The sequence below is a fragment of the Pongo abelii genome, chromosome 1 (assembly GCF_028885655.2).
Source record: "Pongo abelii isolate AG06213 chromosome 1, NHGRI_mPonAbe1-v2.0_pri, whole genome shotgun sequence".
NCBI classification, from domain to species: Eukaryota; Metazoa; Chordata; class Mammalia; order Primates; family Hominidae; genus Pongo; species Pongo abelii.
The window spans coordinates 76,275,726-76,294,050 of record NC_071985.2 but is presented as its reverse complement, the minus strand read 5'-3'; the positions used below and the strand labels follow the sequence as shown (position 1 = coordinate 76,294,050).

At 37.7% G+C, this 18,325-nt stretch overlaps 1 protein-coding gene and 1 pseudogene across 3 annotated transcripts in view; both read left to right on the top strand.

Annotated features, from left to right (window-relative positions):
• The window catches only part of KLHL20 (kelch like family member 20), a 79,151-nt gene that overhangs the window by 21,633 nt on the left and 39,193 nt on the right, over nucleotides 1-18,325 (top strand). For all 3 annotated transcript variants that reach the window (XM_024242563.3, XM_054547315.2, NM_001134070.2), the window contains 1 exon segment: nucleotides 5,085-5,658. In XM_024242563.3, the coding sequence (XP_024098331.1) occupies nucleotides 5,085-5,658 (574 nt within the window).
• On the top strand, nucleotides 12,860-13,302 carry LOC112132640 (small ribosomal subunit protein eS27-like; annotated as a pseudogene).

Below are 18,325 nucleotides of genomic sequence, written 5' to 3'. Positions count from 1 at the left end.
ATAACAAAATGAAGGCAGAAATAAAGATGTTCTTTGAAACCAATAAGAACAAAGACACAACATACCAGAATCTCTGGGACACATTCAAAGCAGTGTGTAGAGGGAAATTTATAGCACTAAATGCCCACAAGAGAAAGCAGGAAAGACTAACATCACAATCAAAAGAACTAGAAAAGCAAGAGCAAACACATTCAAAAGCTAGCAGAAGGCAAGAAATAACTAAGATCACAGCAGAACTGAAGGAAATAGAGACACAAAAACCCCTTCAAAAAATCAATGAATCCACGAGGTGGTTTTTTGAAAAGATCAACAAAATTGATAGACCGCTAGCAAGACTAATAAAGAAGAAAAGAGAGAAGAATCAAATAGATGCAATAAAAAATGACAAAGGTGATATCACCACCGATCCCACAGAAATACAAACTACCATCAGAGAATACTGTAAACACCTCTATGCAAATAAACTAGAAAATCTACAAGAAATGGATAAATTCCTGGACACATACACCCTCCCTACACTAAACCAGGAAGAAGTTGAATCTCTGAATAGACCAATAACAGGCTCTGAAATTGAGGCAATAATTAATAGCTTACCAACCAAAAAAAGTCCAGGACCAGATGGATTCACAGCCAAATTCTACCAGAGGTACAAGGAGGAGCTGGTACCATTCCTTCTGAAACTATTCCAATCAACAGAAAAAGAGGGAATCCTCCCTAACTCATTTCATGAGGCCAGCATCATCCTGATACCAAAGCCTAGCAGAGACACAACAAAAACAGAGAATTTTAGACCAATATCCCTGGTGAACATCGACGCAAAAATTCTGAATAAAATACTGGCAAACCGAATCCAGCAGCACATCAAGAAGCTTATCCACCATGATAAGTGGGCTTCATGCCTGGGATGCAAGGCTGGTTCCACATACACAAATCAATAAACGTAATCAATTACATAAATAGAACCAAAGACAAAAACCACATGATTATCTCAATAGATGCAGAAAAGGCCTGTGACAAAGTTCAACAACTTTCATGCTAAAAACTCTCAATAAATTAGGTATTGATGGGACGTATCTCAAAATAATTAGAGCTATCTATGACAACCCCACAGCCAATATCATACTGAATGGGCAAAAACTAGAAGCATTCCCTTTGAAAACTGGCACAAGACAGGGATGCCCTCTCTCACCACTCCTATTCAACATAGTGTTGGAAGTTCTGGCCAGGACAATCAGGCAGGAGAAGGAAATAAAGGGTATTCAGTTAGGAAAAGAGGAAGTCAAATTGTCCCTGTTTGCAGATGACATGATTGTATGTCTAGAAAACCCCATCGTCTCAGCCCCAAATCTCCTTAAGTTGATAGGCAACTTCAGCAAAGTCTCAGGATACAAAATCAATGTGTAAAAATCACAAGCATTCTTATACACCAATAACAGACAAACAGAGAGCCAAATCATGAATGAACTCCCATTCACAATTGCTACAAAGAGAATAAAATACCTAGGAATCCAACTTACAAGGGATGTGAAGGACCTCTTCAAAGAGAACTACAAACCACTGCTCAATGAAATAAAAGAGGATACAAACAAATGGAAGAACATTCCATGCTCGTGGGTAGGAAGAATCAATATCGCAAAAATGGCCATACTGCCCAAGGTAATTTATAGATTCAATGCCATCCCCATCAAGCTACCAATGACTTTCTTCACAGAATTGAAAAAAACTACTTTAAAGTTCATATGGAACCAAAAAAGAGCCCGCATTGCCAAGTCAATCCTAAGCCAAAAGAACAAAGCTGGAGGCATCACACTACCTGACTTCAAACTATACTACAAGGCTACAGTAACCAAAACAGCATGCTACTGGTACCAAAACAGAGATATAGACCAATGGAACAGAACAGAGCCCTCAGAAATAATGCCACATATCTACAACTATCTGATCTTTGACAAACCTGACAAAAACAAGCAATAGGGAAAGGATTCCCTATTTAATAAATGGTGCTGGGAAAACTGGCTAGCCATATGTAGAAAGCTGAAACTGGATCCCTTCCTTACACCTTATACAAAAATTAATTCAAGATGGATTAAAGACTTAAATGTTTGACCTAAAACCATAAAAACCCTAGAAAAAAACCTAGGCAATACCATTCATGACATAGGCATGGGCAAGGATTTCATGAGTAAAACACCAAAAGCAATGGCAACAGAAGCCAAAATTGACAAATGGGATCTAATTAAACTAAAGAGCTTCTGCACAGCAAAATAAACTACCATCAGAGTAAACAGGCAACCTACAGAATGGGAGAAAATTTTTGCAATCTACTCATCTGACAAAGGGCTAATATCCAGAATCTACAATGAACTCAAACAAATTTACAAGAAAAAAACAAACAACCCCATCAAAAAGTGGGCGGAGGATACGAACAGACACTTCTCAAAAGAAGACATTTCTGCAGCCAAAAGACACATGAAAAAATGCTCATCATCACTGGCCATCAGAGAAATGCAAATCAAAACCACAATGAGATATCATCTCACACCAGTTAGAATGGCGATCATTAAAAAGTCAGGAAACAACAGGTGCTGGAGAGGATGTGGAGAAATAGGAACACTTTTACACTGTTGGTGGGACTGTAAACTAGTTCAACCATTGTGGAAGTCAGGGTGGCGATTCCTCAGGGATCTAGAACTAGAAATACCATTTGACCCAGCCATCCCATTACTGGGTATATACCCAAAGGAGTATAAATCATGCTGCTATAAAGACACATGCACATGTATGTTTATTGTGGCACTATTCACAATAGCAAAGACTTGGAACCAACCCAAATGTCCATCAATGATAGACTGTATTAAGAAAATGTGGCACGTATACACCATGGAATACTATGCAGCCATAAAAAAGGATGAGCTCATGTCCTTTGTAGGGACATGGATGAAGCTGGAAACCATCATTCTCAGCAAACTACCTCAAGGACAAAAAGCCAAACACCGCATGTTCTCACTTATAGGTGGGAATTGAACAGTGAGAATACATGGATACCAGAAGGGGAACATCACACAACAGGGCCTGTTGTGGCGTTGGGGGATGGGGGAGGGATAGCATTAGGAGATATACCTAATGTTAAGTGACGAGTTAATGGGTGCAGCACACCAACATGGCACATGTATACATATGTAACAAACCTGCACATTGTGCACATGTACCCTAAAACTTAAAAGTATAATAAAAACATAAAAATAACATTTAAAAAATAATAATAAAAATAAAAACCAATAACGTCTGGGCACGGTGGCTCACACCTGTAATCCCAGCACTTTGGGAGGCAGACGCAGGTGGATCACAAGGTCAGGAGATCAAGACCATCCTGGCTAACTCAGTGAAATCCTGTCTCTACAAAAAATACAAAAAATTAGCCAGACATGGTGGCACACGCCTGTAGTCCCAGCTACTTGGGAGGCTGAGGCGGGAGAATCACTTGAACCCAGGAGGTGGAAGTTGCAGTGAGCCGAGATTGCGCCACTGCACCCCAGCCTCCATGACAGAGCCAGACTCTGTCTCAAAAAAAAACACACAACAAAAACCAGTGTGATGGCATGTGCCTTTAATCCCAGCTACTCAGGAGGACTGCTTGAGCCTAGGAGTTAAAGACCAGCATGGGCAACTTAGTGAGACCCTCATCTCAAAAATCAAAAAAAATTAATAAGTAAAAAAACCCAGCAACAACAAATGGTAGAATAATCTGAAAAAGAGAGAGATTCTTTTCCTTCTCCCTTCTTGTACCTATTGCTCCTTGTGTCTTGGGATTTCAAAACTCAGGCCAGTGGCATTTAAGCTTTTTTGATATAACCTGCAGTTTACGAAGGGAAGCAGTAATGCATATCTATACAAATTTGTGTGTGTACATACACACAATTGAACATGCTTAACTAAATGAAATGTATGCTGTTACTTTCTATTTCATTTTTTAATGCTTCTTATGAGGCAGTGAATTTTACAACTAAACCTAGTCCCCATTTACAGCACTCTTACCATAGAAAAATACAAACCTCCAAATAAACTTTTAGATTCAACTTTTAAATACTACTTATTGATAAATTGAAGAATGTCTGTTTATGAACTTATTCACTTATTTTATCATCATACCAAAACCTCAGTGATTCAGACCAATTTGACAGGAGCAATTTGACATATGTAGTACTTTTAAATGAGGCTTATCATATTTAATATCTCTAGATATGAAATTAGACCCAAATTAATCTAACAAAATCTTGACCTGGAGGCTCTTTGGAGTCCTACTAAATTATCATTTAGCTTGCCATTTTCTTTACTATTTTAATTTTAATAAACTTTGAAGAAAAGATTTCTATGTAAAAATAAACTTCAATCCAGACTTTTTTTTTTTTTGAGACAGAGTCTCTGTCACCCAGACTGGAGTGCGGTGACGCAATCTCGGCTTACTGCAGCCTCTGCCTCCAGGGTTCAAGTGATTCTCATGCTTCAGCCACCCAAGCAGCTGAGATTACAGGCATGTGCCACCACACACAGCTAATTTTTCTGTAGTTTTAGTAGAGACATGGTTTTGCCACATTCACCAGGCTGGTTTCGAACTCCTGGCCTCAAGTGATAAGCTTACCTCAGTCTCCCAGGGATTACAGAGGTGAGCCACCACACCAGGCCGTCAGTCCGAACTTTTTAGATTGTCTTTAATTTGAAATTTAACTATTAATTGAAGCGTGTTAACTTGGGCTTAATTTTTAAAATGGATAAGCATAAGCACCTGATCTAAAAGTTTTATTACTATAGTAGCTGCAATTTAAATGGTTTATATAGACCAGGCATGTTGACTTATGCCTACAATCCCAGCACTTTGGGAGGTGGAGGCAACAGGATCACTTGAGCCCAAGAGTTTGAGACCAATCTGGGCAACACAGTGAGACATCATCTCTACAAAAAATTAAAAAAAAAAAAATCACCAAGCTAATTAAGTTTCCTTATCGCTTGAATTACAAACATTTAAGGGGAGAAAAGAGCTTATAATAATACTGCCATCTTCTCTCTCTCCCCCATCATTCCTATAGGTGTACCAACATTCGACCAGGAGAGACTGGAATGGATGTAACAAGCCGCTGCACCCTTGGAGACCCCAACAAACTGCCAGAAGGGGTTCCCCAACCTGCCCGCATGCCCTATATCTCAGACAAGCACCCTCGACAAACCCTGGAAGTGATTAACCTTCTGAGAAAGCACCGTGAGCTATGTGATGTGGTGCTAGTTGTGGGCGCCAAGAAGATATATGCCCATCGAGTCATTTTGTCAGCCTGTAGTCCCTACTTCCGAGCTATGTTTACAGGAGAATTGGCAGAGAGCCGTCAGACAGAAGTAGTGATCCGAGACATCGACGAGAGGGCTATGGAATTACTGATTGACTTTGCGTATACCTCCCAGATAACAGTAGAAGAGGGCAATGTTCAGACTCTTCTGCCAGCTGCTTGCCTCCTCCAGCTGGCAGAAATACAGGAAGCCTGCTGTGAATTCTTAAAGAGACAATTAGATCCTTCTAACTGCCTGGGCATTCGGGCTTTTGCTGACACACATTCATGTCGTGAGTTGCTAAGGATAGCAGACAAGTTCACCCAACATAACTTTCAAGAGGTGAGTTGCACTTGGTGTTCCAATGCACCCATTTGTTGGAGAGCAATATGGGTTCACATTCTGCTAAATAACACTTGCCTGGGTATTTGCTGCTGATTCTAACTCATAATAGCAAATAAATAAGTTATTATAAATCCTAAACCTGGCTTTTATTTTAGAGGCCAATTTTGTGTTCTACCAGCAAGTTAAGATTTAGGGATTTATTCTCCCTAACTGTATTCATAAAAGTATTTAAAAAAAAAGAAAATTAAAAAAAGGTTAACTTATAAGCCAAAATAGAGTAATTCATAAGAGGATCTATGCCTTATAGGATACCTGGTATCATGATTGATATAAGATATTTCCTTCCTGATTATGTGGATTATTCAGAATAAATTATAGATTATAGGTTGTTTGGTAAACTAATAATCTGAAAAGATGAGTTTAGATGTTATCAAAATAATTTTCATTAAACCTATCTTTCCCTTATTTATTTAACAAATATTTGTAAAGCTACTATGTTTCAGCCACTGTGCTTGGGAGCATAGGGTACAATAATGAACAAGAAATCTAGAGTCTCTGTATTCATGGAGTTTATAATCTAGCAGGGAAGATAATCATTAAATGCTTAATTATACAAATAGTTAACTACAGTTAATGGGTGTTACAAAGAAGCAGTCCTGATGATTTAAGAGTATATTACAGAGAAATTTAACTTTGGTTCTGGAACAACTTGTGCAAAATCCCAAGAGATTAAAAAGCATCACTAGTTTGAAGACCTGAACAAAACCCAGTGAGACCCAGAGACCAAGGGGGGTAGAGGATGTTACATAGTGATTACACAGAAAGAAGAGGGCTAAATCACACTGAGGTTGATAGACTATGTTAAGAATTTGAGATTGGCCTGGTGCAGTGGCACATGCCTGTGATTCCAGCACTTTGGGAGGCTGAGGCGGGCAGATTGCATGAGCTCAGGAGTTCAACACTAGCCTGGGCAACATGGCGAAACCCTGTCTCTACAAAAAATACAAAAATTAGTCGGGCATGGTGGCATGCACCCTTAGTCCCAGCTACTTAGGAGGCTGAGGTGGGAGGATGGCTTGAGCCCAGGAGGTAGAGGTTGCAGTAAGCCAAGATCATGCCACTGCACTCCAGCCTGGGTGAGAGAGTCAGACCAGACCCTATTTTAAAAAAAAAAAAAAAAAAAAAAAGAATTTGAGATTGATCCTAAGAGTGCTAGAAAACCATTAAAGGGTTTTAAGCAAAGGAAAAACATGGTCTGTTTTACAACTTTTTAAAAAATCATATTTTTATTTATTTTGCAGTAAAGTGGTCAGCTCAGGACCATACTTTTTTTTTCCCCTAGTAGTTTTTGGAGAACAGGTGGTGTTTGATTATATGAATAAGTTCTTCATTGGTGATTTCTGAGATTTTGGTGCACCCACCACCCGAGCAGTGTACACCGTACCCAATGTGTAGTCTTTTTATCTCTCACCCACTTCCCACACTTCCCCCTGAATCCCCAAAGTCCATTGTGTCATTCTTACGACTTTGCATCCTCATAGCTTAGCTCCCACTTATAAGTGAGAACATACAATTTTTGGTTTTCCATTCCTGAGTTACATCACTTAGAATAATGGTCTAACCAACTTTATCCAGATTGCTGCAAATGCCATTATATCTTTTTTTTTTTTTTTTTTTTTTTTTTTTAGACGGAGTCTCACTTGCTCTGTTGCCCAGGCTGGAGTGCAATGGGGCTCAGTCTCAGCTCACTGCAACTTCTGCCTCCTGGGTTCAGGTGATTCTCCTGCCTCAGCCTCCCAAGTAGCTGGGACTATAGGTACATGCCACCATGTCCAGCTAATTTTTGTATTTTTATTAGAGATGGGGTTTCACCATCTTGGCCAGGCTGGTCTCAAATTCCTGACCTTAAGTGATCTGTGATCTGCTTGCCTCAGGCTCCCAAAGTGCTAGGATTACAGGCGTGAGTCACCGTTCCTGGCCAATATATTGTTCCTTTTTATGGCTGAGTAGTATTCTGTGGTATATATACATACCACGTTTTCTTTATCCACTCGTTGATTGATGGGCATTTGGGCTGGTTCCATATTTTTGCAGTTGCGAATTGTGCTGCTATAAACATGCATATGCAAGTGTCTTTTTCATATAATGACTTATTTTCCTCTGGGCAGGTAACCAGTAGTGGGATTGCTGGATCAAATGGTAGATATACTTTTAGTTCTTTAAGGAATCTCCATACTGTTTTCCATAGTGGTTGCACTAGTTCACATTCCCACCAGCAATGTAAAAGTGTTCCCTTTTCACCACATCCATGCCAACATCTTTTTTTTTTTTTTTTTTTTTTTTTTGAAACAGAGTCTCACTGTGTTGCCCAGGCTGGAATGCAGTGGCATGATCTCAGCTCACTGCAACCTCCGCCTCCCGGGTTCAAGCGATTCTCCCACTTCAGCCTCCCGAGTAGCTGGGATTACAGCGATTTGCCACCACACCAAGCTAATTTTTGTATTTTTAGTAGAGATGGGGTTTCACCATGTTGGCCAGGTTGGTGTCAAACTCCTGACCTCAGGTGATCTGCCTGCCTTGGCCTCCCAAAGTGCTGAGATTACAGGCGTGAGCCACTGCACCCGGCCTATGTTTTTATTTTTTAAATTATGGCCATTCTTGCAGGAGTAAAGTGGTATCACATTGTGGTTTTGATTTGCTGATCATTAGTGATGTTGAGCATTTTTTCATATGTTTGTTGGCCATTTGTATATCTTCTTTTGAGAATTGTCTGTTGGTGTTTAGCCCACTTTTTGATGGAATTGTTTTTTTTCTTGGTGATTTGTTTGAATTCCTTGTAGATTCGGGATATTAGTCTGTGGTTGGATCCGTAGTTTGCAAACATACTCTCCCACTCCGTGGGTTGTCTATTTACTCTGCTGATTATTTCTTTTGCTGTGCAGAAGCTTTTTAGTTTAAGTTCCATCTATTTATCTTTGTTTTTGTTGCATTTGCTTTTGGTTCTTGATCATGAACTCTGACTGAGCCAATGTCTAGAAGGGTTTTTCCAATGTTATCTTCTAGAATTTTTATGGTTTCATGTCTTAGATTTAAGTCTTTGATCCATCTTGAGTTGGTTTTTGTATAAGGTGAGAGATGAAGATTCAGTTTCATTCTTCTACATGTGGCTTGCCAGTTATCCCAGCACCATTTGCTGAATAGGGTGTCCTTTCCCCACATTATGTTTTTGTTTGCTTTGTCAAAGATCAGTTAGCTTTAACTATTTGGCTTTATTTCTGAGTTCTCTATTCTTTCCATTGGTCTATGTACCTATTTTTATACCAGTACCATGCTGTTTTGGTGACTATAGCCTTGTAAAATAGTTTGAAGTTAGGTAATGTGATGCCTCCAGATTTGCTTAGCCTTCCTTTGGGTATGTGGGCTCATTTTTGGTTCCATATGAATTTTAGGATTGTTTTTTCTAGTTCTGTGAAGAATGATGGTGGTATTTTGATGGAAATTGCATTGAATTTATAGATTCTCTTGGCAGTATAGACATTTTCACAATATTGATTCTACCCATTCATGAGCATGAGATGTGTTTCCATTTGTTTGTGTCATCTATGATTTATTTCAGCAGTGTTTTGGTAGGGACCTTTCATTTCTGTAGTGAGATATATTCCTAAGTATTTTATCTTTTTTTTTTTTTTTTGCAGCTATTATAAAGGGGGTTGGGTTCTTGATTTGATTCTCAACTTGATCGCTCTTTGTGTATAGCAGTACTACTGGTTTGTATACATTAATTTTGTACCCTGAAACTTTACTGAATTCATTTACCAGTTCTTGGAGCTTTTTGGATGAGTCTTTAGGGTTTTCTTGGTATACAATCATATCGTTGGCAAACAGCAACAGTTTGACTTTGTCTTTAACAGTTTGGATGCTCTTTATTTCATTTGTTTGTTTGTTATAAGAGACGAGGTCTTGCTCTGTCCCCCAGCTTTGACCTCCAGGGCACAAGTGATCCTCCCGCCTCAGCCCCCCACGTAGCTGGGACTACAGGTGCACACCATCATGCCCGGCTAATTTTTGTATTTTTTCTGTAGAGACACGATTTTGCCATGTTGCCCAGGCTGGTCTCAAACTCCTGAGCTCAGGCAATCCACCTCCCTCGGCGTCCCAAAGTGTTGGGAGTACAGGCATGAGCCACTGCACCTGCTCCTGGATGCCCTTTATTTCTTTCTCTTGTGTGATTGCTTTGGCTAGGACTTAAAGTACTATGTTGAATAGAAGTGGTGAAAGTGGGCATCTTTGTCTTGTTCCAGTTCTCAGGGGGAATGCTTTCAACTTTTCCTGTTCAGTATAATATTGGCTGCAGGTTTGTCATAGATGGTTTTTATTACCTTAAGGTATGTCCCTTCTATACCGATTTTCCTGAGGGTTTTAATCATAAATGGATGCTAGATTTTGTCTAATGCTTTTTATGTATCTAATGAAATGATCATATGATTTTTATTTTTAATTCTGTTTATGTGGTATTTCACAATTATTGACTTGCATATGTTAAACTATCCCTTCATCCCCGGTACGAAACCCACTTGATCATGGTGGATTATCTTTTTAATATGCTGTTGGATTCAGTTAGCTATTATTTTGTTGAGGATTTTTGCATCTATGTTCATCAGGGATATTGGTCTGTAGTTTTGTTTCTTACATTCTTTCCTGGTTTTGGTATTAGGGTGATACTGGCTTCATAGAATGATTTAGGGAGGATTCCCTCTTACTCTATCTTTTGGAATAGTGTCCGTAGGATTGTTACCAAGTCTTGTTTTTTTTGGAGACGGAGTCTCGCTCTGTCGCCCAGGCTGGAGTACAGTGGCACGATCTCAGCTCACTACAACCTCTGCCTCCTGCATTCAAGCGATTCTCCTGCCTTAGCCTCCCAAGTATCCGGAACTACAGGCACCAACCACCACGCCCAGCTAATTTTTTGTATGTTAGTGGAGATGGGGCTTCACCGTTTTGCCCAGACTGGTCTTGAACTCCTGAGCTCAGGCAATCCGCCACCTCAGCCTCCCAAAGTGCTGGGATTACAGGCATGAGCCATCGCACCTGGCCCAATTCTTCTTTAAATGTCTGATAGACTTCAGCTGTGACTCCATCTGGTCCTGGACTTTTTTTTTTTTGTTAGCAATTTTTTTATTGTCATTTCAATCTCACTGTTGTTATTGGTCTGTTCAGAGTTTCTGTTTCTTCCTGGTTTAATTTAGGAGGGTTGTATATTTTCAGGAACTTATCCATCTCCTCCAGGTTTTCTAGTTTGTGCACATAAGGATGTTCATAGTAGCCTTGAGTTATCTTTTGTATTTCTGTGGTATCGGTTGTAATATCTCCCTTTTTTTTTTTGAGATGGACATTCGTACTTGTCGCCCAGGCTGGAGTGCAGTGGTGCGATCTCAGCTCACTGCAACCTCTGCCTCCCGGGTTTAAGCAATTCTTCTGCCTCAGCTGAGATTACAGGCATCTGCCACCACGCCCAGCTAATTTTTTGTATTTTTAGTAGAGACAGGGTTTCGCCATGTTGGGCAGGCTGGTCTCGAACTCCTGACCTCAGGTGATCTGCCCACCTTGGCGTCCCAAAGTGTTGGAATTACAGGCGTGAGCCACTGCGCACAGCCCCATTTTGTTTCTAATTGAGCTTATTTGGATCTTCTCTCTTCTTTTCTTGGTTAATCTTGATAATGGTCTATCCATTTTGTATATCTTTTCAAAGAACCAGCTTTTCTTTCATTTCTCTTTTGTACTGTTTTTTCTGTTTTAATTTCATTTAGTTTTGCTCTGATCTTTATTTCTTTTCTTTTCTTTTTTTTTTTGTGATGGAGTCTCGCTCTGTCGCCCAGGCTGGAGTGCAGTGGTGCGATTTCGGCTCACTGCAAGCTCCTCCTTCTGGATTCACGCCATTCTTCTGCCTCAGCCTCTCCAAGTAGCTGGGACTACAGGCGCCTGCCACCACGCCCGGCTAATTTTTTGTATTTTTGGTAAAGACGGAGTTTCACCGTGGTCTTGATCTCCTGACCTTGTGATCCACCCACCTCAGCCTCCCAAAGTGCTGGGATTACAAGCGTGAGCCACCCTGCCCGGCCTATCATTTCTTTTCTTCTGCTGGGTTTGGGTTTGGTTTATTCTTGTTTATCTCGTTCCTTGAGGTTTGACCTTAGATTGTCTATTTGTATTCTTTCAGAATTTTGATGTAAGCATTTAATGCTATGAACTTTCCTCTTAGCACCGCTTTTGCTGTATCCCACAGGTTTTGATAGATTGTATCACTATTATTGTCAGTTTAAAGAATTTTTTAATTTTCATCTTGATTTCATTGTTGACCCAAAGATCATTTGAGGAGCAGATTATTTAATTTCCATGTATTTGCATGGTTTTGAGATTCCTTCTGGAGTTGATTTCTCCCCGCTGAGAAAGCAGGCAGGACTTTCAGGCCTTGCCCCTCCCTGCCTGTGGTGGCTTTGGCTTGCATGTCGTATCTGCACTTCTCATTTGCCCCCCCTGGATTCTGCCAAGGAAAATTTGCACTCAGTCAAATTATTACACAGTTTACCTGGAAGTCTCCTTCTTTCTGTGGCCCTTCCCCAGTTCCACTGGCTGCTCTCCCCAAGGACCCCTGTGAGATAAAGTCAGAAATGGCTTCCCTAGGGACCAGGACTGCCTACAGGGCTTTTCCTACTGCTGCTTCTACTTTTATATGTCACTAAATTCACTTCAGCTCTAGGTAAGATTATATCCTTCTCCCATAATCTGGATTTTCAGGTTCACCAGTGAGGATGTGTGTTCAGAGGTGGGCTTTGCCCCTCTCATACTTTTGGGCACTCGCAGTTTTTTGGCTTTCAGATTTTGCAGCTGCAAGCCACTTCTATCAAAGGATCTCTGAATTCTTTTCAGTTTTCCTGTTATATTCCTGTGGTGGTTCTTGGAGTAAAAGTTCACAATGTGAATCTCCACACACTGTTCTGTCTGTCCAACTGGGGGCTGCAAGTTAGTCCTGCCTCCTATCTGCCATTTTTTACATATTTTCTATTTTATACTTTAATACCACCCTTCTGTCCACCAGGATAACCTCCAATGGATCAAACATTTAAACATACAAAATAAAACCATGAAAATATTACACAATGATATGGAGCAATTTCTTTATAATCTTGAAGTGAAAAAGGTCTTTCTAATTGACTAACCCAGAAAAGACAGAAGATAAAATTGATAGATTTGACTACATACAATTCAAAATTTTCTGCATGGTAAAACAAAGCAAAACAACAATTACAAGACAAAAGTCAAAGGCAAGCTGGGGAAAAATATCTGTAAATCGTCCTTTCTGGTGGTGATGACCTTCCCACGAGAACATGCCTCTTGCAAAGGATCTCCTTCATCCCTCTCCAGAAGAGGAGAAGAAGAAACACAAGAAGAAACGCCTGGTGCAGAGCCCCAATTCCTACTTCATGGATGTGAAATGCCCAGGATGCTATAAAATCACCATGGTCTTTAGCGATGCACAAACTGTAGTTTTGTGTGTTGGCTGCTCCACTGTCCTCTGCCAGCCTACAGGAGGAAAAGCAAGGCTTACAAGAAGGATGTTCCTTCAGATGAAAGCAGCACTAAAAGCACTCTGAATCAAGATGAGTGGGAAACCATCTCAATAAACACATTTTGGATTAAAAAAAAAATTGTAACTTGTATCGTAGACGATGTTAACCTCCTTATGTCAAGAGCTTCTGTTGGTCAATAACACAAACTGATGACCTAACAGAAAAATGGGCCATAAACAGAAAAGAAATTCAGATTCCCCTTAAACATATGAAATCTGCTTGTTTAAAATAACTAAAACAAAACTACATCAAAGTAACATTTTTTATCTATCAGATTACAAATATCCAAAAGTTTTGTACACCCTGTTGGCAAGGCTGTGGGAAATAAGATCATTGCTAGTGTGAGTATAAATTAGTACAACCCTTTTGAAAGGAACTACAGCAGTATCTGTCAAAGTTATACACTTTTTACACACACTATTTTGACTCAGCTTCCTACTTCTGGAAATTTGTACTACAGGTGTACTGGAGAATGGAACAGTTTGGCACCATAAACAGGGTCAACAAATCAATACCAATGAGATCATCTGAGAAAGGGAGAGAGAAGAAAAAAGCCCTAAAATTTTTCCAATATTGAGGGATAAGTGACTGGCAATGGTAACAGGGAATATTTAGAGAGGATAGAAGAAAAGAGCAAGCATGGGTTGTGAGATGCAAAGGAAGGGATTATTTTAAGAAGGATATATACATATATATACGTATATATACGTGCATATATATATACACATACGTGTATATATGTGACATGTATGTGTATATATACGCATATATCATATGTATATGTATGTGTATATATACACACATATACACATGTATGTGTATATATACACACATATACACATGTATGTGTATATATGTAAATATATATGTATATATACACATATATATTTCAGCATATATATATGCTGAAGTAAAAGTTATTAATAGTATTAGGTCCATTGGCCTTAAGAAACATTAAAACATTATAAACATTTTGGTACTACAGAAGAATGAATCTAAGCAGGATACAATCCAGACACCATAAAAAGATTAGTTTGATTGCATAAAAGTTAAAATTTTTTGTTCTTTCCAACATAAAAAGCATCATGAACTAAAAAATCGATGTCAAACTCAGAAAATCTATTTGGAACATACATGACAGAAAAATGCTAATTCCCATGAGCTCATCCAAATTTAATCAGGAAAAAAAACATGAAAAATACAATGGAAAAATAAGCATGGGTATCATAAGGAATGTGTAAAAAAAAAAAGATGGTCAAATGGAAAATAAACATGAAAGGATGCTCAACCTCATCTATAATTAAAGAAACATATTTCAAAACAAACCACTTTTTTAGCCTTATCATATTGGAAAAATACTATTTAAACCTTATTTGAAAAATATTCAAATTTATAGGAAATCACAGGAATAAGACAAAACTTTTATGTACGCTTTGTCCAAATTCACCAATTGTTAACATTTTGCCTCATTTACTTTGTCATTCTCTCCTTGCTCTATGAATATTTTTATCTGGGTAATTGGAGAGTATATTGCCAATATCATATTCCTTTACTCCTGAATACTCCTATACTCCTTTTATATTCCTTTACTCCTTTACTTTCATATTCCTTTATTCCTGAACACTTACTATGATGGTTGCAAAGTGGTGATTTTTAAAAAAAAATTCCATTTTCTGCCTACATTCTGCTATAAGAAATAATTTTTCTTAACCCGTATTCATTGATTAGCACTGTGGACTCATGGGCTTAATCTATTCAGTAGATTATAGTCCTTTGTTGCTATTTATTATTTTGATGCATGGTAGGTTCTGGTTTATCCTTCTTGTGTTTCCTTTTGCAAAATTAAATACATGTATGTTTTCCTATTTCCATGTCTTTCTTGCATGTTATATATTTTGTTGCACCTTGCCTTTTAATATTTTCTGGAATTCATTCCATATTAGTTGATTTAGATCGTCCTTGTTTTTCATAGCTGCATTGTACTCCTTGTGTGGATGTACCACTGTTGGTTCAATCAGTCTCCAATGTTTGAGCATTTAGGTAGCTTTAAATATTTTGCCATCACAAATAATGCTGCAATGAATAACATCTTATATGAACATATCAATATTGTTTGAAGTTTATCTTTAGAATAAATTCCTAGAAATAGGATTGCAAGGCCTAAGTTTAACTTCATTTAAGTATCACCAGGTTCCCTTCCATGGGGATCGAATCATTCTAACCAGTAATATATGAGGATAACTGTTTGTCCACAGCCTCACCAACAGATTGTATTGCCAGCCTTTCGAATTTTTGCTAATATAACAGATAAGAAGGGAATTTCAGTATCATTTTAATGTATACTTCTCTTAAAATAACTAAAGTTGAACATCTTTACTATTTTTAAGGGCCATATGTGTAATTCTTGTGAATTGTGTTTTAATGTATTTTGCCCATTTTGCTATTAGATTTTTGGTTTTTTCTTCAATTTTTTAAAGTTCTCTATATATTAACAGTGATAGCCTTTTATCCATGATACATGTCAAAAATATTTTTTCCAGTTTGCATTTGTCTTTCAAGTTTGCTTATTGTATTTTTGATCATGCAAAACTTTTTGGTTTTTTTAAAGTCAAATGTATCAGTCTTTTCTTTTATTGTATCTGGATTTTGAGGCAGAGTTTGAAAGGTGTCCCCAAACCCAGGTTACAGAGAAATTTACACATATTTTTTCTAGCATGTAAATGGTCTTAGTTTATCTTTGTGTATGGTGTGAAATATGGACCTAATTTTATCTTTTTCCAAATGGCCATCTAGTCTAAATACCGTTTATTTAAAAGCCTTTCTTTGCCCCAGTGATTTCAAATAGCATCTTTATTATACACTAAATTTCTGTATGTACTTGGTTTTGGACCTTCTGTTCTAGGCCATATACCAGTATGATATTGTTTTCTATTTATTATGGCTTAATTACTAAAGTTTTATAATGAATTTTAATATGTATGCGGTAGGACTAGTAACCCCCTCCCCACCATGTAACTCTTTTGTTTTTCATTGTTTTCCAAGCTTTCTTGCTATTTATTTTTCCAGATGAACTTTAGTGTCAGCTTATCTAGTTCCAATAAAATAACTTGTTGGTATATTTATTGGGATCGTATTAATTTATAAGTAAACTTAAGAACAGTCATTTTATGATGTTGAGTTGTCCTATCCAATAACAAGATTTTATTTCTTCAATTGTATTTTTGTATCTCTTGGGAATGTTTTATGGTTTTATTCATCTAAATTTTATACATTTCTTTTTTCTTTTCTTTTTTTTTTGAGACGGAGTCTGGCTGTGTCATCCAGGGTGGAGTGCAATGACGCGACCTCCACTCACCGCAACCTCCGTTCAAGCAATTCTCCTGCCTCAGCTTCCCGAGAAGCTGAGATTACAGGCGTGCACCACCAGGCCTGGCTAATTTTTGTATTTTTAGTAGAGACAAGGTTTCACCCTGTTGGCCAGGCTGGTCTCGAATGCCTGACCTCAAATGATCCGCCCTCCTTGGCCTCCCAAAGTGCTGGGATTACAGGTGTGAGCCACCCCACCTGGCCTACATTTCCTTTTAAGTTCACTTCTTAGTATTTTTTGTTGCTATCAAAAATAGGTTTTTCTCCTCCATTATATCTTCTAACTGGTGATCATTAATGTATATGAAAGCTGCCTCACTGGATTTTTTTATTATTTGTGTTACGTTTACCATTGATTCTTTAGAGTTTTTTTGGAATCCTAGTATATCACCTGCATATTAGTAGTTTTATTTCTTCCTTTCCAATTGTTCATGCTTCTAATTGTTTTCTTTTGTCTAGTTGCTTGATAACTCTAGTAAAATGTTAAATAGTGATGGAAATATTGTATGTACTTTTTTGTTTCTGACATTAGTAGGAATGCCTCTGGTGTTTTCCCATTAAGTAATATACTGGCTTTAGGATTGAGGTGTAGATATTTTATCATGTTTAGAAAGTATTTGCTTGAACCCAGGAGGCGGAGGTTGCAGTGAGCCGAGACTGTGCCACTGCACTCCAGCCTGGGCAACAGAGTGAGACTTTGTCTCCAAAAAAAAAAAAAGTATTCATGTCCAACAATTCCTATTCTGTTGAATACTTTTTATTAGGAGCAGTGTTGAATTTTGTCAAAGACTTTTTCAGTTTTTATGGAGACAATCATATGAACTTTCTCCTTAAACCCATTAATGTAACTGACATTAATGGAATCCCACAAGTGAAACATCTTTGAATTATTGGCATATATCTTTTGATTATGGTGGTGTTAGAATTCGCTAATATTTAGTATTTTTACATCAATATTCATAAATGATATTAGTCTTTAATTTCCTTGTACTGTCTTTATCAAGTTAAGTATAAATATTATAAACTTCATGAAAATGAGTTGGAAGTTTTCTTCATGTTCTGTGCTCTGAAACAATAAATACACTACTTAGACTATGGTCTGTAAAAGTTTGATAGAATTTCCCTCTGAAATCATCTAGGCTTCTTGCTTTTTTGTAAAGTAATTTATTGTTAAGTTTTTCTGTTTCTTCTATGAAATTTTCTTTCTTTTCAGGCATCAATTTGGGTAAACTGTATTTCCCTAGAAAATTACCAATTTCATCTAGGTTTTCAAATTTATCTGTATAGAGGTATACAAAGTAACCTCTATTTAAATTTAATTTTTAAATTTCTGTAGCAGTGGTTATTTACCCTTAATACTTAGATTTTGTATGTGTGTTTTTAATGTTTATTTCCTTGAATAAGTTAACTAATAATCCATTTTAACTTTTTTCAAACAAAGGATTTTTTACTTATTAATTAGATCTACCTTTTTGCTTGATTGTATTTCATTCTGGTTTTACCTTTATTATCTTCTTCCTTGTACTTTCTTTTGGCTTATTCTTTTTCCAGCTGTTTGAGTTGAGACTTAATTTATTTTCATTCTTTTATATTAACTACTATAAGTAAAGCTATTCTTCTTGGATCACTGGTTTTAATATATTTAATTGATTCTGGTCTTTAGTACTTCA